General features: G+C 48.3%; 1 protein-coding gene across 5 annotated transcripts in view; it reads left to right on the top strand.

The window, feature by feature from the left end:
- MACROH2A1 (macroH2A.1 histone) overlaps positions 1-21,258 on the top strand; it is a gene marked incomplete at both ends in the record, with an annotated part of 55,623 nt that extends 34,365 nt beyond the window's left edge. For 2 of the 5 annotated variants that reach the window (XM_080694897.1, XM_080694896.1), the window contains 4 exons: positions 5,705-5,795; positions 10,415-10,504; positions 12,950-13,124; positions 21,093-21,258. In XM_080694897.1, coding sequence (XP_080551023.1) covers positions 5,705-5,795; positions 10,415-10,504; positions 12,950-13,124; positions 21,093-21,258 — 522 coding nt within the window. Of the gene's footprint in view, positions 1-3,884; positions 3,985-5,704; positions 5,796-10,414; positions 10,505-12,949; positions 13,125-21,092 lie in introns of all 5 variants that reach the window. The other 3 variants (XM_080694895.1, XM_080694894.1, XM_080694898.1) reach the window with 2 other exon arrangements.
- Positions 21,259-25,241: the final 3,983 nt, after the last annotated feature.

The raw sequence follows: 25,241 nt of genomic DNA, 5'->3' as shown, positions 1-25,241 counted from the left end.
AGAAGGTATGAGTGAATGCCCATACCTCCCAAGTGATTGGGTCTGTGGCCCCAGCACCAGATGCCATTAAAGCAGGCAGTATAAGGTAGGGTTTTCTCCCTCTGAGGCAGCACTAAAGGAGAAGGAGCCTTTTGTTCCTTTCTACTACAATGACCAGTGACTGACTTATGCAGCAGATTAGGAGATGGATGGACCTATGAAGTGTGGTGCAGCTGCTGCTAGCACTTATCCTCATCCTCCTTTAGCCCTTTCTTGCAAGAAACTCTCTAGATGCCATTGCCAGGTCCAAGGCCTTTGGGAGCATTCAGATTGGGAATGTGTGCAGATGGACAGCATAGCCAGGTATGAGGCTTTCTCTGGGCCCTGAGTGGGCTCCAGAGAAAGCATGATTTTAATGAAAACTCTAGAAATGATTCTGTGGAATACACCTGCCATTCCATTCATCTAAGTGGAAGTGAACTTTGGGGACTGCATCTTATGGAATGGCATAGGGAAACGAGACCAGCCAGACTTCCTTCCTTGTCCATTCTGAGGGACACAAGAATTTGACAATTATAGCTAGATTCAGTATATCCCTCAGATAATCATTTTCATTTCTTAAAATTGAATTTCTGATGAAATTATAGATCTTTTTTTAAAGGATGGTACTATTTCCTGTAGCCAAATAGGTGAGGCCAAAGCAGGCTGCATGTTCACCCATTAGTAGCTCCACCCCACTGGCTTTTTCCTGCCATCGGAACAGTCTTCTTCCTGCCCTGCTCTGCATGTTGGGGGCTAGCCTCCCATCCATCTGCGACCAGGTTGGTTCTTAGCCAGCCAGACCCAGGCCAGGCCAGGACCCAGTTTCTGAGCTCTGGCATTTCCATTATCTCTGGTTTAAGGGAGAGGGTAATATTCATTTCATCTCAGAATTCTATCTTGAGAATGTTTGGTTTTCAGTGTTAATGTGGACATAACCACTTTAGGAAAAACTTGGGTACAACAGATGCCAGAGATTGGCTACAGCCGAGCCACCTGGGATTAAGATGATTAGAACTCCATGGTGGAGGGGATCTTAAAGTCTGCAGGGCTGTGCCCTTTCTCCCAACTGTACAGCCAAGGGGACAAACACCCTTCTAATCTCTAATTGGCACTGCTCTGTGGGCATCCTCTCTGGTGGCCAACGATCTTCACAACTGCTTCACATTCCCCATGCTGTGGTTAAATACTTAAGTTTTCCATCTTTCCTAATGATAGGGTAGAGAAATAATCATTTTATTCAAGTTCTGAAACCATTAATGATCCTCCTCCTTTTTGGCAAATCAGACTATTCTTGGGAATTTTCACAGTTCCTCAGATACCTGATTTGTGACCCACAAGTATTCCTCTCTGCTGTGTGCTTCACATGCCCACATGCCCTTTGGCTGAGGGGAAGCCTCCTATGACTGGGTGTCCGTGTTGGCCCTACCATACCTATCCTTGCAGTCATCTGGACTCTGAGATCCTTTCAGATGGGTGCATATATGGCCCACTTGCACCCTGTGCTCCTAGGTTCTTCTCTACTCTCTGGAGGGGCTACTGTCTTTGTGATCATCACCCTATTGGCCTCTGCCCATGGGTCCAGCCTTCCCAGGCCAAGCTGATTACCCATTTGTCTTTCTGAAGTGCCTAAACCGATTCATCTTCCCTCCCTATCCCAAGAACACACTTGCTAGTCTAGGGGATTTTTAAAAATTTCATATTTGTATACCTGTTATAGCAGTATAACTATTTTGTGGCTCAACTTCATAACCAAAAAAAGTTCTGCTGAGTTCTAGTACATAGTAGAGTATACCTGGACAATCCTGACTCCAGCCTCATCCTCAGATGTGGATGAGAGCACGAAACAGCTTATGGGTAGCTAGGAATCTCCAGTGCTGAGCAGTAATGGCTCCCTGAGGGATGGCGGTCCAGGTTGCCTCTGGACAGAAGGGAAGATGAGTCCAGAGAGAGCTGAAGATTCTTCAAGGAGTTGAAATCTGTATGTAGCCTCTCTTTCACTTCAGCAAAGCCAGCACACTCCACAGTTCCCCAGAGAGCCCATTTTCCTAGATTTACGGGCAGTTTTCCCAAGGGCAGTCAGAGGCTCTTCCTAACTAGTTAAATCAGAACCCATGAAAACAGCTGAGGTGTAAACCCAGCAGCATCCATACCACTAGAAAAAAAAAATAGCATGAATTTTAAGGATGAAAGATGTATGGTTTTTTCAACAAAAAAGGAACCTTGTAGATAAGTATTTGTAGATACATTTGTTTGTAGATACATTTATGCCACTCCAAGTGAATGAAGCCTTTCTTCGCCCTTTTTCTCCTTTGTTTTCCTCCCTTACCAACTTCCTGCCTTTTCACACAGTGTGGACATTTTTTGGGGGCGGGGACAGGGAGTATTGGCTTAGTCTTAAGTCTTTACAAACAGCATTCACTAGAGTCAAATGTACTTAAATACTGTAGTAAATAGTATAGTTGTTCGGCCCTGTCTTTGCCCACCAACACCCTTCTCCCTTAGGGCAGTATCCAGGCTCCAGCCCTGTCCTTGGCACCATGACTGAGCTGCTGAGGGCCTCACTGTTGGATTCTCACCTTGTGGGCTTCCTTTAATTTGGGGAATGGGAGTGGTCCCTCTTTTATCCTGTGGTGCTAGGAACAATAACCCCGAAAGCCTAAGTGAAGAAAACCAGTTCCTCTTCTCTTCTTCTTAGCTAAAAATGAGGTCTACCACACTGTGTCACGGCCTGGCTAGAGTCCTTCCTTAGCTGTACAACCAAATTGATTTCTACAACTGCTTTTTCCTGAAGAATGACTTTTAGTTTAAGCAAGTCCCTTTTTTGAGACTTTTGCTGCTTCTAAGAGTCAAAATGCCCTGCAAGCCACAGTTACTCCCCAGCCTGGATCAAGATGGGTTTGGGCACCAGCATCTCTGGGAGCCACTTGTGTGTTACACTTTGCTGCAGCTGTTAGGAATTTATATCATCAAAGAATGAGCAAGTGTGTACATGCAAGCTTACAGTAGATGCTTGTGCCTAAAGAAGGTGAAGAGCAGAGCTAGGACAGCAGAATCCAGAACACACTTCTCTCTTGTACAGGCCCAGGTTGCCGTGGCAGCAGAACAGCGAGGTGGGGCAGTGACTTCAGAAAGAGCTAGTTGTTTGGGTAGACACAGAACCCGCTCAAGGAAAATGCTCGGAAGCCACCCATTGGGCCTCAGTGCAACCTGACCAATAAAGGTGGAAACTATTTAAAAGCAATTGTCTTGTTAGAGAGCCTCTTTTTCTTCCAGGATTACACCAGAATGCCTAATTACATGACTAATGGACACATAGAAAGTAAATATTACTAAGCACAGCAGACCATTCTCACTCCTTGCCACCCCTGAGCAGGGCAGGGGAGCCAGCCAGCCAGTAGTCACAGTGATGAGACAGCCTTAGAAACCCATAGACACTTGGAAGACAGGGCAGAGCCACAGGGGTTTTACCTCTGCTTCTATGCTGCTCTGGCACCCAAGGATGAGGACAGTCACATACATCAGCCCTCAGCCCAAGCACTCTAACTCTGGGCCCTCACAGCTGCTTACTTTGGTCCCAGGTCACGAGTTCCTCAAAAGAAAGCGGATCCCCCAGACATTGTGTTTTGTCCCTCCCTTTTGCCCTAGGTATCACCCTATAGTTGTGAACACTCTGCCCACCCCTTCTTTGCAGCACCCCGGCGCACTGGAGTCTTCTGTCTGAAGCAAATCCATCTTAGCCAGTGGCTCCCATTCTCTGTGCCCAGTACACTGTGGTGCCCACTGCCCTTGCCAGTGTCCAGGGCTCGCTTCTCTGCGACTTGCTGGCTCTCCTGTTATTTCCCACCTCATGCTTTTCTTTTCAGCTGAACCTTATTCACAGTGAAATCAGTAATTTAGCCGGCTTTGAGGTGGAGGCCATAATCAATCCTACCAATGCTGACATTGACCTTAAAGATGACCTAGGTAATTTGGGACGGGGTTCTGCACCACCAGCTGTCAGATGAAAAGTTATGGAACCCAGAATTTAGGCTTTTCATCTACCCAGACTTTAGGATGGTCAAGGCAAATTCTGGAATCATGATTGACAGGTGAGCGGCATGGACCTTGAATATCGCTCCAAGCCATTCCAAATGGAAATGGTCTGACATGCTTCATTGTGTGTGATTGGCCAGTTCCCCTCAACTGCAAATATATTACCATCTAAATTCTCTTCCATAACGATCAAACTGACTGCTGGTTACTTGGGGGGATTTAAAAACGTGGGGTTTTTTTTCTTGGTTTTGTTTTGTTTTGTTTTTCTTAACTGAAAAAATATCAGGTAACTACAAAATGATAGTTTCTCCATTTAAGCCTTAATTAGAAATGACACTCAAAGCTTAAAAAGGAAGACTAGCTGTACTAGTGTACCACCGAGGTGTCTTTCATCCACAAGCACATTGGTTTGCCCCAAATTTACCACCTACTCTCGCTTCAGCTTTTTCTATAGTGAAAACAGTATGCGACTAAATGCCACCTTCATGAGTTATTGACCAGAGGACAATATTAAGCAGAAGGGCAGTATCTCTTAATGTGTCCCTGTGAAGGTAAATACCTCAGGGCCTTAGTGCCTCCTGCTTGGGAGGGCATGCAGTTCAGAACAAGCTCACAGGATCCCCTCAGGCATCTTATCTCTTTGTCTCCATCTTATCATATGCCAGGACTGTCAGCTCAGGGCTTAATAAAGCCTCCTGTTCTCTTAGGCCTCTGCAGGGACATAGACTATGCAGATGCCCACAGATGTGGTATCATCCCCCAACACTGACTACAGTATATTGTGTGCCTTTAGCTCCCAGCTTGGGCCTTTATAAGATGGCAGAAGCCCTTATAGAGAGTCACTCAGCTCAGAGTCTAGGCCTGCCCTACACAAACTGTGCTGACATCATGAGCTTCAATGGGCTGCAGACAAGGGGACTAGGTCTCACTAATGGCCTGCTTGAAATTGTTTTCCAACTGCCTCATGCAGGTACTATCTTTAAAATAAGTAAGCCACAAACTACAAAAAGCAAGGATCCTATTCAAAGTACATTTTATGTTGAAATACATACAAATGAGATTCATTAGACTAAAAGACAGGCATAGAAAAGTATTTCCCCTGATTGAGGGGTAAAAGGAAATCCTGTATACATAATACTGTTTTCTTGGTCTTCAAGAGCCAGACCTTGAAGGTAGAGAGAATGGTAAATGCCACAAGAATAAAAACCAAGCCCTGTGAGTTGACTGCTGCCGACTAAATGGAGAAACTTGTTTGGGTTGGCCTGATGATCCACATTTTTTTTTTAAAGCAGATGCCATGTTTTAGTAGCCTTCTCAGTGGGGTGCCAGTTTTATAGACTTTTGCGAAGTGAAATGGGGCATTCATTGTTTTATTTCTTTCAACCTTTGGAAATGATCTCATATGTGTGTTTCTCTTTTTTTGGACTTGTCATTCAAATGTTTGATTTAAACGTGTCACATTTGATATTCCTCCTCCTCCTGTCCTTACCCCCATCCACATGTGCGCACACTGCGTGGACTGATTGCCCCCTGGGCTCATATGTTGGAGTCGACCAGGTAGGCCAGCCCTGCCATTGGGGCCATTAGTAAATGTGCCTGTGCGTGGGTCTCGGTCCAACACAGTTGATCTACATTTGTTTACCTGTTATAGTTGCAAGTTGTACAGGCTGACATTGCCTCGATCGACAGTGATGCTGTCGTTCACCCGACAAACACTGACTTCTACATCGGTGGTGAAGTAGGTAATGCCTAGCCGGGTGCTGCCAAGTGTGTGTGTGCATGGTCAGTCGGCCGCCGCAGACAGCTTGATCCTTTGACAGCTATGCAGGGCTGCATTCATTTCACACTTCCAGCCGTCCTGACCTTCCCGAGGCCTCCCTCCTGCTCCTGGGTTGTGAACCGGAGACATGCAGCTAGCCGCCAGCCAGGGTGTGTCATGCAGCTCACCAGTGGGCACTTCTGATTTGGAAACTGGCTCAGCAGCACCATTTCTCCCCCTGCTTCCTGAGGCACAGCTTTGTTGAGACTGGGTTCTCAGAGGTTTCAGCTACAGGGAGGATATGGCCAAACAGGCTGAGTGGCCTCCAGGACACTTCTGTGTCCTCTGGAGATAAGGCATGCACAGGCCAGTTCCCAGGGCTCTTGCCCTTCCCACGCAGTTTCTTTCCATGTCAGAATCATGCTTATTCCTGAAAATGGCCTTATAGCCTCACTCTTTATAATGCTATCCTTCATGCAGGGTTCTTAGAGTGGAGGGGCTGAAAAATCACTTCATTTTGATGAGCTGTCCTGTGATAGCTCTTGAAAGATGCTGTTCTAAACCCAGAAGCCACCTTTCTCTCCCCTGGCAGCTGGCAGCCTATCATGGGTCTATTCTCTATACACTAGCAAAGGTTGGCCAAGGTAGAGAGTGCTCAGGATACCCTTGTGACTATGGGTTCACAGTGTGGGCATCAGTGCCTTGCTTTGTTGTTATGCTGAGGGACTTAGAGAATGAGGCGTCACTAACTGGAGTATCTTCAATCCTTGCCTTGCCAGCTACTGGTTATTAATGGGGCCTGGAAAGTCATTTAACTCCTCTACGCCTCTGTTTCCATACCTAGTAATAACAAGAATTACATGAAATGTAGGCACAGCACCTTGTTTGGTGCCAACTCATGACTGGTTCTTGATCTATCAACTCAGGTACATATATATAATTTTACATGTAGATTTGCTGAGCCTGAGTTCAGCATTCTTAGTATGAATTCAAATACAGCTTCTAAAAAGAATAATGACACTCCTAGTAAGTGCAAAATCCAGTCACTCCACAGGACAAGGACAGCAGGACTTTCCTGAGCCCTGGACACAGGATGTGCAATAGCTCAATGCCTTGAGCTACCCAGCTCTGCTGAGTATCACAGTCTCCCCCAGACACTGTAATTTGGGCAGTTCCTGAGCATTTTGAATTTTGGACATGGATGGAAAGACAAACTGGATGAAAAGTCAGGATTCACCAAGTCTGCCAGACCAAAATGAAATCAGGCTGCAGGCAATTAATCTCTGTTTTCATAAGATTTTGGAAAAGTTAAAGAGCTCCTAAGACAGGCAGCTTAAGAGAAAGATGCTTCCTTTCCTAACCACATGAAAACTCGACGGGAGGGAAGAACTTATATGAAGAGAAATAAATGAACAGTGAAGGGCCTGTCCTTTTTGAGCTGGGAGAGGCTGAGACCTGGGTACATCCAGCCATCCAGGACATCTGATGAAATGGAAATTATGAGTTTCCCTGGGCAAAAGGATTTGAACTAGGCCCAGAGAGAGAAGACAGTTGGCCAACCTGCCACCCATGAAAGGCTGTGTTCAGGATTAGATACATCTTGGGGAAAGCTAGAAGCTTTGAGATAGGATTACAACCAGCTAGGGAGTAACAAGCCAAGCCAACTGTACCCCCAGAAGAGCCCAGTCCTTCCTGAACTTTTAATGGGACTGGTCACCTAGGAATAATGATGGTGCTAAATCTTTTTTTTTCTGCATGCTTGCCCCAGCCTACTGATATGCACAGGGCAGGGATAGTTACCCTCTGTGGCATGTAAACAATCTGGGCCCAGAAACACATCTCTCACTGATGTTGTCATAGCCAAGAAAAGCCTCAGCAGGAAAGAAAAGACTACCAGGGCTGGAACCCAGTCTTCCAAAGCCTGCCTGCCTCTGTGCTCACTCTGCCCGGCCACCCAGTCCAAATGAGTACTGACTCCAGATATCCTTTCCAATCCCAAAACAATAAACCAGATTCATACATGGCCTCAATTGGTTCTAGCTCCCACTTTGACGTGTGAGAGGGGGAAAGAGGAAGCTAGGGAATAATCACTCCATTTCTCCTTTTCTGTATGAATTCCTGAGTCCTGAGACTGCTGGAAGAAGGAATTCGAGTGCAGGAATGCTTAGCCCCAAGTGATTAACTTTTACCCATCAAAAGTTCTTTCTAACAGTGAAATAGACCACAGGCTTAGCCTGACATTTGTCCAAACCTAAATTTTTGCCTAGGCTGTTTTGAACACTGATACTTATGCCTGCTTTCTAAGCATGAAATAATGTTCTTGTTCTCATGGGAGTAACACATGTTTATGCTTGGGGGCAAATAAGCCAATTGCTTTATGATTAACCCTGAAGTTAAACCTAAAAAGCAAGAGTCGTACATTTAAGAGTGTTGACAATACAGTTGAAAATGGGCCTGTTTCTTGTTAAAAAGTACACGTGTGTCTACATGAACATGTGCATACATATGTGTGTGTAGGAGTCAAGTCCTAACTGGGTTGATTGCCTGCAATCCAGGGTTCAATTTTTTAAGTTTGGGAAATGCATTAAGTGTCTTTTAACTTAAAGTTTCACTTCTAATTAAAGCAATATTTAATTATTAGTAAAAATTTTTAAAGTAAACACTCTTCCTAAGATAATACACCTTTAATTATAAATCAGCCCATTTTCTTCAGAAATACATTATTTAAAGGGGTTCGTAGTCTTCATAAATATGGTACTGATTTTCAAATTTCCCAGTTCTTACCAAAGAGTAGATGTGATAGTAAAGGAGAACCTTAAACAGTTCATATAGTGTATTTGCTTTCTCTGAAGTCAAAGAATGGTCTGGCTAGGAAGATGACTAGACATGGGGTCCAGCTCACTTGGACTCCCCGCTCCTTTTTCTCAGCTGCATGGGTATTTCAGATGACTTGACCTGCATTGGGGTCTCACGCACTTGGGTTCTATCCACTTCCTGGTGGATAGAGTTGGGCTATGAGGCCAAGAGCCCACTCCATCAGACACATGACCCTTCAGCTGCCACCTCTGATGCTTAATTTATTACAAACATGCAGCAGCAGGTGCAAGTTTCTGTAAGTGGCATTGCGATACCTGCCAGGTAAAGCTGATGTTGCCTTTCAGGACAAGTGAAGGCATGAGAGCAATTGAGCTAGTGAATAATTACATAGAACCCCACCACAAAAATCCAGAGTTTATCTCTCTTAAAAGTCTGGCCCTCTCTTAGCTATCCCAGCATTCCTCATGGATAGCAGGCTGCTTGGGCAGCTGGTCACATTCATTCACGTACCCCTGACTTCCTGTAGCAGGGCAGTGACAGGTCAGTCCCTGCCGTTAGCCCTGGTTCTGCCTTATATGTGGTATTTCCCAGGCTATTTGTTTTTCCTCCCAGACACTTCTGGGGGTTGGTTCACCTCCACTGAATGAGCATGTGGATGAAGGCAGGTTTTGCTAAGATAATTAGACATAGTCATTACAGGGTAAACCCAAAGATAATTTGGGCTGGTGCATTCTGGTATATCTTCACCCATTCATACCAGCATTGCACCAGGTACACCTGGAATTTTCCAAGACAAATGGTGAATCTTAAGGGGAGTATTTTATCCTCTTGTGAGGAAAAGTACTTTAAAGTGTGCAAAACCGAGGAAACAGAGCTTAAAGAAGAATCAGATTCCATTCTGGCCAAACTTAACAGGGCGTCTTGTTACTGACTCTGCTGCTTGCTAACTCATGTGAGATATTTAACCCAAAGTTCTCATAGATGTGTTGGCAACCTTGTTTGAGAACTTGGTGCTTATAGCAGTAAATCCTAATTCATGACTGCACAGTGCTCCCAACCACCATTGGCTGGTTGGTTTAAATCTGGTCCTGAGCAGTTAAATATTCTGATATTCTTTTCAAGCATTTATACAAGTTCATCTTTAAGCTCTGCTTCTGATGTTGCCCTCCTTTCCCTAAAATGATTCTGAATCATTAATATAATTAAGAAAACACTGTCTGAGGCCTATTTTTGTATTTACATATGACGCCAAAGCTGCAAAATAGAAACTAAGCACATGATGCTGGTCCAAAGGTGGCCAAATGGCAACACTTCCTTCTGGGCCTCCTGCCAAGAGGAGAGCCGGCTGCTTGAGAGAAGCATGGTCTGTCTGCTCCTTTCAAACCTCCTTATTTGGGGCTTTTCCCCAGAGATAAGAAAAAAATTCAGGGCAGGCAATAGATATCTTTGAAAGCCAGCACTGGCTGGTTTCTGATGCCCACGGAAAGTGTATGAGATGGTGTTTTTTGAGAACAGACAGCTCCTTCACATCTCTGGCTTCATATCCTGAGTCAGATCCAAATAAGGGCAGCACAGATACCTTAGCTGCTGTGCTAGGGTGGTAGCTGACCAATGGCAAATCCCTTCTGAATCTCACTGACTCAGCCGAGGCATAGTTCCTGTTTTGCAGCCTTATGGAAAGTTAACTGGTCAGATCATTTAAAGTATGCAATCCCCTGACATGCTCAGTGTCTGCATGCACTTCAGATACAGGATGGCACTTTGACCTATGTTGTCCTTGTCTAGGAAACACGCTGGAGAAGAAAGGTGGCAAGGAATTTGTGGAAGCTGTTCTGGAACTCCGGAAAAAGAACGGGCCCTTGGAAGTAGCTGGAGGTGAGGTGGGAAGCCACTATGCTTACTCGGGTATGGTCCATGTAGTACTGGGGAGACAGCTTAGGATTCAGAGGTGTCCAAGGTGGAGAGCCTGTGAGCTTTCTCACCTAGAGATTTATCAAATGCAGATTTTCAGAGGAGCTTAAGGTTTGTGAAAATCACCTTGGCAATAAAAAAAATGTTTAAGTAGTTCCTAGGTGTTTGGCACCTAGACCTTGAATTTTAAAGAATTATAGAAGATGCTGGGTGTGGTGGCGCATGCTTGTAATCCCCACACTTGGGAGGTGGAGACAGGAGGATCATGCAAGTTCGGAGCCAGTCGCGCTGGCTTAAGAGACCCTGTTTCCAAATAACAAAAAAGTATAAAAATAGGTCTGGGAGTGTAGCCCAGAGGTAGAAGGGCTTCCAGGAACCCCAGTACCACACACACACATACACACACACACACACAAAGAATTATAGTAGCTGAATTTGGCAAATCTAAGAGCTGAGAATTGTAGCCAGTGCTATAGCAAGCTGGGGAGAGATGCAAGTTAATAACTTCCACTCAGCTGTCTGTGTTTCTAATGGGAAACATATAAAGACACATATCTCACTTGCCATTAACACCTTTCCTGATGGAAGAGGGAAGAAAACAACTGGACCCTGACATGGGGAGAAATATTGCTAAAACCTGCTGGCAGTGTCCTGTCTATAGCCGTAGACCTGCATTTTAGAATTTTTGGTGGTTCGTTGGGTGTGCGGGTCAGGGGGCCTCCTGAGTCCATGCAGGGGTTAGGTGTGCCTCCTGACCCAGCTTTCCCACTTTGGACTCCAGTTTTCTCACTTCATGATACCCAATACCCATTCTCTCTCAGACCCTTCTGTTTTAAAAGTGAATCTTAGCTCAGTTAATTCTACATAGCATCCCCATCCTGGTCTAGTCTCCAGGACTGATGGGGATGGAGAATGGTGTTGCCTCTGCTCATCTGAGCCTTGACCTCTGCTTGGCCACCCCTTTCTCGCCTGTGAAGGGCATGACAGGCAGAGCACTAATTATAAAGTTCTTCCAGGCAGTTTCTCCAAAGTCCCATTCAGGCAAGGGAAGACACATAGAGCCTTCCCACCTAGCCAGGGGCTGCTGTCCTTTCCACAGCCCCTTCCCAGCCCCTCCCTGTACCAGTCCTCAGCCCCTTCTCATCATAACTTCCATTTGAACCCTACTGCTGCCCCTTGGCACTCATCTGATGAAGCTAGCCAGGGGCCTCTATGTTCTGCTGCTGAAACTAGAGCTGCAGCAGAGGCAAACACATTAGATTTAGCATGGTTCAGATATTTTTTGCTTGTTTTCATAGCACAGTTTGTTCTTGATTCTAAGAGTTATTTTAGAAAGTAGTTTTAGAACTATAGAGAATAAAACATGCCCCTGCCCCACTGCCCAGAGATAACCTCTGTTAACATGTTCCTTTTCAGCCTTTTCCCATGCATAGTTTAGCAGTGACTTTGAATATGGACTGACCAGTGAGTTAAACCTTTTAACCCCAGGTTTCTGTGAGTTAGTACTTCTGCCCAAGTTTGTGAACCCAGTCAATGACCTGAGCTATGACTCAAACTCTAAGCCCATGACTGATAATTCAGAGCCATTCCCATGGCACTGTGAGAAACTGCCACCCTCACCCCTTGCCCAGTCTCCTAGTGCCATGACTGCAACCCATGGTCTTTGGACAGTGCCAATAGATGTTCCTTGAAATGTGGTTTTGGACATACATGATCAAACCATGAAGTGTGGGTGTCTTCCTGTGGCAGTAGGTTGAGACCCATGGGCTGCAGAGCCATCTTCTTTGCTTAGCATCTTATGAACAGAGACCCTGGAACTGCTGGAGAGAAGAGGCGTACTCGTTCCAGCTCCTGCATGTGGCAGGCTTGGCACCTATGTCCCTAGATCTCGCAAGGTGAGCTGCTAGGGAGACGAGTAGCTGGAGGTGGGCTCTTCCTCTGGCAAAGAAGTTGCTCCTGAATATCCAGTCTCTGTGACAGGAGGCAGGTCCATTAGTCACACAACGGGGTTGACCACCTCTGGGGTTATATTCCTCAGGCTCCTTTACGGTGCTGCTTTATCACAGGTGTGTCTCAAATGGTGTTTAGGAAATACAGACCCCAAACATTCAGACATGGATTCGAGTTAGATGGGGAAGGCCTTGCCTTCTGGGAGCAGCCTGTGTGCATCTGAGTAGAGAGGGTTCAGTCTTGACTAAGACTCCAGTGGGGATGCAGCTAAGTGCCAGCTGTCCAGGACTGGAATCTGGTGCCATTGCCCCCATGCAAGAAGTAAATGAGGGGCAGGGGGCTGTGTTCCTCCTTGGGTAGGACACCACCTGACAGAGGCCTGGAGGCACAATGCAGTGCCGGGGTGGGCCTGTGCTCGGCATCTTGTGACATGTGGTTCTTCTGTCTTGTCCCCTCCAGCTGCAGTCAGTGCAGGCCATGGCCTGCCTGCCAAGTTTGTGATCCACTGTAACAGCCCTGTCTGGGGTGCAGACAAGTGTGAAGAACTTCTGGAAAAGACAGTGAAAAACTGCTTGGCCTTGGCCGATGATAAGAAGCTAAAATCCATCGCATTTCCATCCATTGGCAGCGGCAGGTAGGGGTTCAGGCCTGTCACCTTGTTGGCCATGAGCGTGTCTGTGCGGCTGTCACTTCAGCTCCTGGGCAGAGAGGAGTGGCAGTAGTGGCCCATGATGAGGGGTAACCCTAGGTAGAGGGAGACCCAAGGCCCAGGGGCACCAGAAACTCAAGCCATGAGAGCAGATGTCATCACAGAAGGGGACTGTGAAGAGTGTACCTCAGAGAGGAGTTTAACAGGGTGCTGAGACTTGGCGGTGAGTACAGGGGTGTGCACACTGGAACACTAGTTATGAGTGTGGCCTTCCCTGTGACAGGTCCACCCCTCAAACCCATAGCAGTCTTTGAGCAAAGTCTTTTGCCAGTTATTAATTCCCAAGCATTCTTCACTTCCCATTTCACTGTCCTTGGTGCCCTGCCCCACCTCCCACTCCACAGATACTCCAGGGAGACTTAGCAAGGCCTGCAGGAGCAGTACAGTTGCCCCTCAGATAGACAACCTAGAGGGCCACCATTGGAGGAGCTCAGACCTTTAGCAGCGGAGGATATAGGTGGGCCTGAGTCGCACCCCACCTACCTGGCCACACACCTCCAAGTGCCAACACGCAGCCCCTCAGGCTTCTGTCAGGGCCACAGTGCACAGTAGCTCAGGGTCAGGCTTGTTTGAGTTCTGATTTGTCCACTCCCACTCTGAACACAGCATAGGAGCCCCCTCTGCAACATCTTGGGGTATTCTAGAAGCTAAAGGAGCTTTAGAGGGGAGAATGTTTCAAGAACTCTGCTTTGATGCAAGGGCAGGGATTTGCTGGGGAGTGCCACTTCTGAGACAGGCCTGTGGCCTATCACATCTTTGAGTCCTCCCTGCCAGGGCTCTAAGTCGCAGGATCAGGATTGGGCCCTGAAGCTCAGGGAAAGGCCTTGAGAGGTCATAGCTGTGGTATCCGGGGTACCCTGGACTTCGGAGCTAGAGGGTGGTGCAATTCAGACAGAGTACCGCCCCAGCTCCTGAGCCTTCTGGGGTCCCTCCTAGCATCCAAGGAAGGCAGACCCCTGGGAAGCAGCACTGAGGTCCCTGAGCCCAGGTTACATGTCTTCCAGGTGAGCCTGAGCAGCAGTCCTCAGGACCTTGGCCTGTGCCTAGAAAGCTACTTACAAGGCTAGAGACCAGAGCTTTCTGTTTTGTGTGAGCAAGCCCCATAATTCCGCCAACACTGAGATCCCATGCCTCAGTGACAGTGGCAGCACAAGCCATGAGTGGGCTTCCTGTCATAGCTCTTACATTCTGTCCAGCAGAAGGCTTTGCCTGCATACCACAGGGCTTCCTGTGGCCTGGGTAGTCATGGAAGAAGATGTCTGCTTCACATGACCCTCTGTACCCTGGGCCATTGCACTGCCCCTCCAGCAAGAGCAAGACAGAGGACAGGCACTGCCCCAGCCACCTTTCACAGGCCGGGGAGCTGCAGGCCAGCTCCCCCTGTGGCTCTGCACACCTCCTGCCCCAGGCTTCTGTTCCCTCCGGGCTGGGGGCTGGAGGACGGGAGCCAGCACAGCCCCACATGTGTGGGTGGAGGAGGAAAGGTACTGACCAGAAGACCGAACACTCCAGCCATGCCCATGCCCTGCACCACTGCTCAACTGTGCTGCCCACGTGAGAGCAGCCAGATCTACCCAGGGGAGAGCTGGCGGTCTCGCTTTCATGGCCATATACACTTTTAGTTACTGTGCTTCTTCATTCTAGTCTCTTTTACCAAAAGCATGCATGAAACATCATTCTAAAAGTCACCATTTAGATGCACAATGAAGCCGGGCGTGGTGGCGCATGCCTGTAATCCCAGCATTCGCGAGGCTGAGACCGGAGGATCGTGGTTTTAGGACAGCCTCAGCTACTTATGAGGCCCTCTGCAACTCAGTGAGACCTGGTTTCAAAATAAAGAATAAAAAAAAATCGGGAAGGGGGTGTAGCTCAGAGGTAGAATGCCCTTGGGTTCCATCTCCAGACCCGCAAAAATAAATAAATAAATAAATAAATAAATAAATAAATAAATAAATAAATAAATGCACAATGAAATCAAAAGCTAACAGAGCCGGGTACGGTGGTGTACTCTTGTAATCTCAGTACTTGGGAGGCCGAGACAGGAAGATTGCAGGTTTGAGGCTGGCCTCAGCTATTTACTGAGGCTCTTAGCAACTTAATGAAACCTATTTCTTTTTCTTGCTCACTCTTTTTTTTTTCTTTTGTGGTACTGGTGATTGAACCCAGGGGCTTTCTACTGCTGAGAAACACCCCCTGACCACCTATTTTATTTTGAAATAAGTTCTCTGAGGTGCTGAGGCTCCTGCTAAGTTCCTGAGACTGACCTTGAACCTATAATCCTCCTGTCTCAGCCTCTCAAGTATTGGGATTATAGAGGTGCACCACCATACCCAGTCCATTATTTAATTTTTAGAAGTGCTTTTGGGCCGGGCGTGGTGGCGCATGCTTGCAATCCCGCGCTTGGGAGGCGGAGACAGGAGGATGGCGCAGGTTTGAAGCCAGCTGCTCTGGCATAAGAGACCCTGTTTCAAAAATATAAAATAGTTCTGGGAGTGTAGCCCGGAGGTGGAAAGCACAGGACTCCTGCCTGCACTCCCTCAGCACAGACTTGAGCATTCCTTGCCCTGCCCAGCACTGCCCTCAGCCTCCTGCCCCTTCACATTTGGCTTAGAGGAGAAAGACAGAAACCAACATCAGGCTTTTACAATATCCAGCCTCACTGTCTCCCAAAATCAAAGACAACCGTTTCCACACCCTACCTAGTATCAAGTGCCACCAAAAAAAAAAAAAAAGAAGAAGAAGTGCTTTTGGATGAGAGGTTAGGTAGCCTTACTTTTCCCACCTTTCCATTTCCTCCCTCTCATAGTAGGTCTATTCTTTGGCATTGTCCTGCTGTGCTGTGTGACCTTTGATAATGAATCAACTTCTCTGTTCCTGGCCTTCCTTCACTGCAAGCAAGGCCATGGGTACTACCTTTCCTCACAGATGGTTCCGAGGCTCAGTTAATTAGTGCTTCGGATGCACTTTGATCTACTCTGATGAAAGGTGCTTTCGAAGAGCAAGGCAATAGGAGCCTTTATTGGAGGTAATAATTTCACGCTCTTTCATATGGCTATTGGGAAATTTTTAATTGAAGCATAAAAGTAATTCCCATAAAAGAGCATCTGTTATTAAAAACTTATTTACATTTTTCATGGAGTAAAAGTTTTCTAAAATAATCAATTGAAAGCTTTTAAGAGGGCGGAAGGCCAAAGGCAGCACATGTGCGGTGCTCCCTGGGCACATCTGTCAGGCAGACCTGGACCCAGCCATGGAAACAGCTGCCCTCGCTTTCATGAGGGGAGAGTGGGATTATACCAGAGCTGTCGTAAATCACAGTTAGGAGGGAAGGAATGGGGCTTGTTTGTGGCATCCAGTGTCCCTGGCACCAAAGTCTTGTTGGAACAGAAACAGTAGAAATGCAAACACGAGGGGGTCACTCCAGCAGAGGCCACCACTGCCTGCCCACTGTGTGACCTGTCCTGGGCCACCATGGTCATGATGCTGTGGACACTCCGTGCCCTCCGCTCTGTCTGACGTCAGGAGGTCATCCTCCTCCGAGCACTCAGGGATAGCTGGCTGGGCTCTGATTAAATGTTACTGGGATTTATGAGCTTAAAAGGATCACTGCCTCCTGGCTTCCTTTAGCACCAGAGAACTGTGCTAAAGCCTTTGTGCTGCATTACCTCACAGCACCCCAAAGAGGGAGCCAGTTACTGTAGGCAAAGAACCTGCCACGTGGGGGTCAACCCAGCTGGATTTGCACAGCTTGTGGTCTGCAGAGCCCCAGAGCTGTCTGTGCTCAGGCACAGGACTCCTGCCTGCACTCCCTCAGCACAGACTTGAGCATTCCTTGCCCTGCCCAGCACTGCCCTCAGCCTCCTGCCCCTTCACATTTGGCATAGAGGAGAAAGGACAGAAACCAACATCAGGCTTTTACAGTATCCAGCCTCACTGTCTCCCAAAAGCCAAGACAACCGTTTCCACACTCTACCTAGTATCAAGGGCCAGACCCTGCATCCCTCCAGGACATCTGCCTGGGTTCATCTATTCCTGGGATGTTACCTCTGTGGTCCTCAACTGGCCTGCTCCTTACAACTTCTGCCCCATCCCTGGAGAGCTAGCTTCCAGGCCAGATCTGCAAGGAGAGGGCTGAGCGGGGCTGTAGGGGCCCAAACTCATCCTGGGATGTGACCCTGTGAATCCCAAGTCTCTGCATATCCGAGTGGGACAAGCACCCCATGCGTGTGCCCCAGCCCATGCTGAGCAGGCTGACCCGAGAGACAGCAGGCTGAGATGGCCCTCAGGCCCCTGCACTGGCAGAGGGAAACTGCAGCCCAGGCCCTAGGCAGAGGCTGTTCCAGCAACAGCTGCTGTGACTCCAGGGGAAGCTCAGCGTGGCTTTGGCCTGCGTGAGGCAGTATGGGTGGCACAGAGATTGAGAACTAGTCCTCTGTGTCAGGCAGCCCCTGCCTCCAGAGGAATGAGAGGCACACACATACAACCCACAAATGTGTGGGGCTGATGCACATCCTTGTGGGCTTGCTCATCCCTAGGACAAGCACCTAGCTTACAATTGGGATTGGAGGACCCCCTGCCAAGGGCAGCTGGAATTCAACCTTGAATCTCACTCTAGAGTAGAACCCTTGACCCTCTTATCCTCAGGCATCTAGCCTCTTCTAAACAGCGTGTGGGGCAGGTGGCTGTCACAGAGGCAGTGGGCCCAGGTTGGGAGGAAGGCACAGGGACCTACCTGGTCAGACGGAGTATGGTTGTGCAGTCACAGAGGGAGCCCAGTTGGTGAGAAGCCAAAAAAGAGGCCAGGAGGAGGTGACTTCCAAGGGTGCTGGCGGGCAGCTTGTGCCAGGGGCTGGGCCGGGCCGTGCTGTGCTGCTGCATGCCAGCAGCCAGGCCACCACCCTCCCAGAAGACTGGGCACTGAAGATTGGATGGCAGCTCCCCAGGGGTCTGAGACCCACCTTGTGAGCACAGTATAACTACAATGACAGCAGGTCACCTGGTCATGGGAGGGGGACAGTTTTCCACTGCAAGCCTTTGGAAAGACCCTCAGAGGCCCCTTTTTTTTCAAGATAGAGACTGCACCATGCCCTGTTACATGGTGCACACCATGTCCATACTCTGCTCCCCCACTTCACAGGCTGACACTGGGCCTGTGTGGTGCCAGGAAGCCTGGAGCTCTTGCTGCTCTGCTCTCCACCCTGGAAGGTTGGGGCTGCTGGGCCACCGCATGAGCCCCAGCTCTGCAGGGCCCTGTGTGTAAAGCACTGAACATCCTGTACCTTCCGTTCTATTACACATGCTATAACTGTGGCAACTAGGAAACATTAGGGCCTCTCCAGAAACTTCAGGAACGCCACTACCTTTGCCTTTTCTTCCTGGCAGCCTGTGCCATTTAGAGCAGCCGTGGTCCTGCATGGTACTTCAGGTTGTAGCTTCATCAGCAAGAGGTGTTCCTGGAAACAAGTTCAGATCATGTTAACCTAGCAGCACCCTTGCAGGACAAGGCCTGGCACATCCTGGCGGAACAGCCTGTGCTCTCCAGGCATGATGGCTCATGCCTATAATCCCAGTTCTTTGGAGGCCAGGCAGGAGGATCACACGTTTGAGGTCAGCCTCAACTTAGCAAGCAAGACCTGTTTCAAAATAAAAAATAAGGGCTCGGGGTATAGCTTGGACGTAGAATGCCCCTGGGTTCAATCCCCAGTAAACCCCCTCCCCTCATAGAATAGCTTGCTTTCTATTGGCAGGAGAATATGCTGGTGTGGGCACTTCAGGTCTAAAACCTTGGACCCCTTCCCCCAGCTGGGGTCTTAACCTTAGGGTCCTCCCATGATCCTGCAGTGCTGGCTATTCAGTGGTTCTCAAAGAGTAGTCCCAGACCCTTAAGATCAGAAACTCCAGGGGGACCTAGTGAGCTGCCTCCGCAAGCCCTCTGTGACTTGAGTGGCATAATTTGAGAACTGTGTTGTGGAGGAGCAAGAAGGACACCCTCACTGAAAGTCACGCAGTGTTTTTCAAGGGTCCAAGGCAGAGGATTGGGGAGCCATGGAACTCTACGTCAGAAGGTGCTGTCCCCATGCGAGCATCCTCCACATGAGGTCCTCCGCAGAGACCCTTGGGCCCCCTGGTCAGCAAGGCAGAGGGGGCCAGGGAAGACCAGCTGCTTGGATGCCTTAGGGCCAGCACAGGAGACAGGTGATGACCATTCGGCCATATGACAGCCATTCCAGGCAACTTCACCAGTCCTGCCTCCATTCTGCGGGGAGGCACCAGCCCTCACTGTGAGAGGTGGTGCTTGGCAGAGCCTGATCTTGGGCTTCATGGGCAGATAGTACCTCCCCCCATCTCTCTGTTCCTGGGCATCCAAGCTGTGTCTGCCCCAGAGGCCCTCAGCCTTCCCTTGGTACAGTACAGGGAAGCCCTGCTCCAGTGGGAAGCAGGCTGTGCTGCTGCAAAGACACTCCCCAGAAGGGAGGGCAAGTGGACCTCCAGCCATTCCCACTCTATCCTTTGTGCTCTTGATGCCTGTGAAAAAGAGTCACAGCTGAGGTGTTAGGCTGGGCTTTGAGGTATGGGGGGATAAGGGAGCCTGTGCTCATCAAAGCCCTTCTTCCTACTTGCCCAGCACTAGCAAGGCCCAGGGCTTGATCCATAGTCACACAAACAACCCCTCCCCCTCCCTGCACTGCCCCAGCCATCCTCCAGCTTGACCTACCTGTTGGTCTGGAGTCACTGGGGTCTCTTGGGAGAGGCTCTCGCTGTAAGCTGCAGGCAAATCCATGTCTAGTCAAAAGCCACTTAGCAGTTTTCTGTGGGCATGTGACATTCAGCACTGGCTGCAGTGGAGTGGGTGCAGCTCTCTAGGGAACCAGCCAGGTGATTCAGAACTCACAGACAAACTGCAGGGAAGGCCTGGAGTATAGAAACAAATTCTCATCTCACGTGTTTGCAAAGCTTTCTAGCTGGCAGAAGGCACCCAACTGAGGGAGGGGACCAGGCGAAACGGCCACTGGCCTAGCCCTTCAGATGCCATCCCCGGATTTTCACTCTCGTGACCCCATGAGGGACTCGTGTCCAGGGCCACTGGCTCCAGGCCCAGGCTATTTATGCCAGACCAGGCAAGATGGCTGGTCCCTGCTACTGTCCTTCAGGTTACCACGGTCGTAGGCAGGCAGAATGAGCCAGGCCAAGCCTAAGGCCCACACAAGCACTGAGCACCAGGCCTCCCAGTCCTGAGTTTGTTCTTGTTAAGTTCCAACCCGCTGCCTCCAAAGTGGGAATGTGTGTGAATTCATGTACATTTGGCTCAGAGACCCAGATGATGCTCTTGACAGGAAGAAGTTATCATCACCCAGGTATAGGGTGCTCTTGCTAGGGGTGGCCCTCACTGGTGGGTATTGGCATGCATTCAGGCCAGTCACCCTGACAGCCAGGAAGTGTAAAGGCAGGTGTGAAGGGCATCACCTTGTGGACAGGGCCCAGTGCCTTCCCAGAGAGCCTCCAGCCATCCCTGGGCATGGCAGCCCCGGGGACACTGACAGCCTCAGTGTGTTGCTCAGGTGTAGTGCTAGTGCCAGGGGTGATGGGATAAAGAAACAGAGCCGGGCACGATGGTTTACGTCTGTGATCCTAGTGCTTGGGAGGCTGAGACAGGAGGATCACAGGTTTGAGGCTAGCCACAGCAACTCCCTAAGACCCTCAACAACGTAGCAAGACCCTGTTTCAAAATAAAAAGGGATGGGGGGATGTTGTTTGACAGTAAAATGTCCTTGGGTTCACTCTCCAGTATTAAAAATAAAGTGCAGCGATGGTTTGAGGACCTCCTGCAGGAGGTTGCTTGAGAGGCAGGGCCTGCAATAGCTGGTTGCTGAGCGCTTACTTTCTGTCCTACAGGAATGGATTCCCGAAGCAGACAGCAGCCCAGCTGATTCTGAAGGCCATCTCCAGCTACTTCGTGTCCACAATGTCCTCCTCCATCAAAACAGTGTACTTCGTGCTTTTTGACAGTGAGAGTATAGGCATCTACGTGCAGGAGATGGCCAAGCTGGATGCCAACTAGGCTGAGGAACTCCAGAGCCAGCTCCACCATCCCCCGCCTCCGATTCGAAAGAAAAATCCCCCTTCACTCTCACCTGGAGGCGGAAACCCTTTCATTTTCAATTTTGCTCATCTAGGGAAAGTAAGGTTTTGGTTTCCAGTTAAATTGTTTTTGACCTTCTAAAATGTTTTTATGTTAGCACTGATAGTTGGCATTACTGTTGTTAAGCACTGTGTTCCAGACCCCGTCTGACTTAGTGTAACTAGATTTTATAGTTTTATTTTAATGAAATCCTGATTGATGCAGAGCAGTGGGGAGAATGGTCCTTTTACATGTCACAGAAGCCAGGAAGCCCCGTTTGTAATCGTGTGTTGTGGTGCTTTATTGTCCACCCAGTGGCGTTCTTTTTACTCTAATGTTCCTTTTTTTTTCCTCAGAAGAAAAATCATGAATTTGCAAACAGACCTAATTTTTGTTTACTTTTTGTCTTAATGATGGATTTGAAAATGAAAGATTTAAAAGGCAGAACAGAATCTTTGTCCTTAATTATATTTGCAATTTGGAATTTGTGTGAATTGATTTAATAAAATGTTAAACTGTTGCTGCAACCTGCATGTTTCAAGTTACTGTTCCTGTGAGTCCTGAGTCCTAGGTTGGGGTCCTGGGATGTTGGAGAAGCTGTGTTCCCCGCCCCTAGGAGTCCCCACAGTGGCAGTGGGCAGGGCCAGCTGTCTGCCCCCTGGATATTTGTGGAAAACTCATGTAAAGTCTCTTGTTACTGTAGCAGGGATGTTGACCCCAGTTTCACAGACAATAAAGAGGATGTGCCCACAGCTGTGCAGCGTGCATGGGGCAGGCAGGCCAGGAGCCCAAGGCTGCACTCTCCGAGCCCACTCTCCTACTATGCAGTCCTCAGGCAGTTCCCTGTGGCTTTGGCCAGGCCTGGCCACCCAGGTCACTTCCCAGATGGAGCTGCAGAATCCCAGGTCCTCCGCAGGAACTGCATTAGACCTGTCAACCCCACAGGACGGGGTCCCTCATGGAGGGGCTCCAGGAGCTATGGAATGACAAATGGCCACACCACGGTCCTCAGGATATGCAGTCGGTGTTTCAATTCCTTCTTATAGCCCAGATAATTTATTAGAACAATCCTACCCAGACCAGAGTAGCTAAAATGTTAGCAAAACGTGGACAGTTTTTGCTTCAAAGACATTTGTGCCTTTATCTAAATTTGTTTAAAATTCACAGACACTGTTTTCCATCTCAAGAGAACTGTGCTTTCTCGTAAATCGGTCTTTAACCAAGAAGAAGCCTACAGCGACCTGCAGAGCACAGATGTGTGGACAGGACCACCTTTCCTTTCCAGGGTGAATCTAATGGGATCAGAACAGGTCTAGACCATCACATAGCCAGTCTTTTCATTGAAAAACCATTCCTAATCAAACCTGAAAGTTGATTTTCTCCAAGTTCCTCTTAATATCAGGTGTTATTAACAATTTTAAATTATTTTAGCCAGTGATTTTCTGGGTCCAGGTTATATATTTCTTGAGTTTGGCAGAGCGAGAGAAGTTTTTCACTTTTGAAAAAATGTATGAAATTACATGGTTGCCTAGATAATACCTGCAAACTGCTTGCCTGGAAGAGCCATATCGGAGAGCCACCCACCCACGAGTGTTGTTTCTACACGAAGACCCTGCAAGGATGAGATGAGCAAATTGTGGCTGTTGGTGACAGTGCTGGTATTTGCTCCTTGTTAGGCACCACACTGGGTCCTTGTGGGCACTGCCTCACTTGCCCCTTACAATGAGACCATAAGGCCACTCTTGTTATTAGATACACTTCACAGTTGAGAACACTGGGGCTGAGAGAAGTTAAGTAATTTGCCTGTGATCGCACTGCTAATAAATGGCAAGCAGCTTCAAACAGAGCTGCCGACTTCTATCATGGCCGCTGTGATATGGGGCCCCTGAGGGCACACTTTAGCCAGCAACAAGAGCGTCTAACTAAGAGACTGAAACATCTTGGGCCACCATCAGAGAGCTTTTAGACAGAACATAGGTTTAAACAGCCTCTCAAGTGACTAGATTGCCTTGAAAAAAACAGCGTAAATGTAGACCCTGTATTTCCAGAGATCCTCCACTAGGTGTCACTCAAAGGATTGGAAAGTAATGAGAAAAGAGTGGCTGGTTTCTGCTCTTCTGATTGCACAGAATAAATTCCATTTGTCAGGGTTTGCATGAATTATTTACTATAATCACCTAAATGTTTCTAAACTTTGAATAATCCAAAGTACATCATGCCCCTGAAATGTGGGCATATTGAAAAAATTCTTTTCAATGAAGTTGAGGGAAAGAAGCCCAACAAGCTGCCTGGGATTCCTGTCATCTTGAAACCACCCAGTTAGTTTTTAAAATGAATCCAAAATTGCTCTCTGATGTCAGCCTCATGTTTAAAGGAGGAAAAGGGCTTATTATTTAAAAATAATTGGTGTAACTGCAAGGAAAATTTAAAGCACCCACATGCCTCTATTCAAAAGATAAATTTGCAACTAATAAAATTTACAAAAAATGAAACTATCTTGAGGGGGGAACCCGCAGGATCTTAAGGTAGGTGTTGCTCCTCGGTGCTGCCCTTGGCCGTAAGCTGCATCCAGACAGGCTCTGTGACTGCTGCAGAGTGGACCCCACACCCCACGTAGCCCTCTGAGCTCCCACTCCCACTTGCTTCTGAAGAACTGCCCTTGCCCCGGCAGCTGATCTCTGCCCTGAGAGTCCAGACAATTTCCTCAAAACATGAGCCATTTTAAATGACATGAAATCTAACATGGCTTCAACAATAAGGACAATAATGACTGTGTGTATGTCCTTTACATATATCATTTCATTGACTTCTCATGGAAACTCTATGAGGAAGGTAGTACTATATCTGTTTTACAAATGAGGAAACTATAACAGAGAGGTGAAGCGTATTCCCCAAGGTCACAGAGCTGGGATTTGAACCCAGCTCTGACTGTACAACCAGAGATCTTGCCACTGTCCCTGACACTCGTATCTGTCCCTAAATATTGGTAGCTCTCCCAATATTTTGCTGCCCATGAAGCAGGACTTCTTTTCATCTATAAGTCCTGTGTGGCTGGCCCTGAGGCATCAACAGAACCTGCAGGATGAAACGTGAATAGGAATGTCTTCAGAGCAGTTGAGTGGTCCTCACAGGGCGAATGAGTGCTTGCTATAAATGCAGCCTCATACTGGGCACTTCTTGCAAGGCTAGGTCGAACAATACCTCTGTCAAGTAACAGAGTTCTGACTACTGGTTGAAGGGTCCTGGAGGGATTCTTGGAGCTTAGTGCTTGACATTGTAGAAAAGGTTGGAATCTTCTGAGGCCACTTGGATGACAAGTGGCACATAGGCTGCTCCCTCAGCCATGTCCCCTCTAAGAACCCCAGGTCTCAGCCCTGTCTGCCTGCAGCCCCAGAGCTAGCTGTCTCTCCATGGATCTGTCAGAATTCCTCAGGGTCAGGGGCTGTATTATGTCACAGCTCCAGCGAGCCCTGCACACAAATTGGCTACACTAGAGCAAAAAAGAGAAAAAGGACAAAGCAAAATAAGCTGGGCAGTGGCTGCCAGGTGCTGCCCCTCCCAATACTGGGTTCCAGGCTCCTCCTCATCCTTCATCGGCCAGGCCAGGCTGGGTGTAGGCCCATGTCTCATTTGCCTCGGTGGTCTGTCACCAAGTGGTCCTAGGGGCGCCTTGGCCAACTTATTCATTAGCAACCGTGATGTTTAATTTTCTCTGCTGGCGCCACCAGGCCCACGTTATCTTGAGAGCTGGCCTTGGTGCCTCCTGGGAATAGCCCAGTGATTGGCCTCAAGGCGCTGGGGTGGGGAGGGGTCCTGGGGCCCACTCCCCTCTGAGAAGAAAAGCAGTGTTCAATGGCAAGGGGTGAGGCCACCTCCTCTTTGGCTTTTCTTCCATTTATAACCTGCCTGTTGTGTTTGCTTCT

The sequence above is a fragment of the Muscardinus avellanarius genome, assembly GCF_963383645.1.
Source record: "Muscardinus avellanarius genome assembly, chromosome: 1".
Classification (NCBI taxonomy): Eukaryota; Metazoa; Chordata; class Mammalia; order Rodentia; family Gliridae; genus Muscardinus; species Muscardinus avellanarius.
The sequence above is the reverse complement of the archived record's forward strand: the minus strand, read 5'-3'. Positions and strand labels throughout refer to the sequence as shown.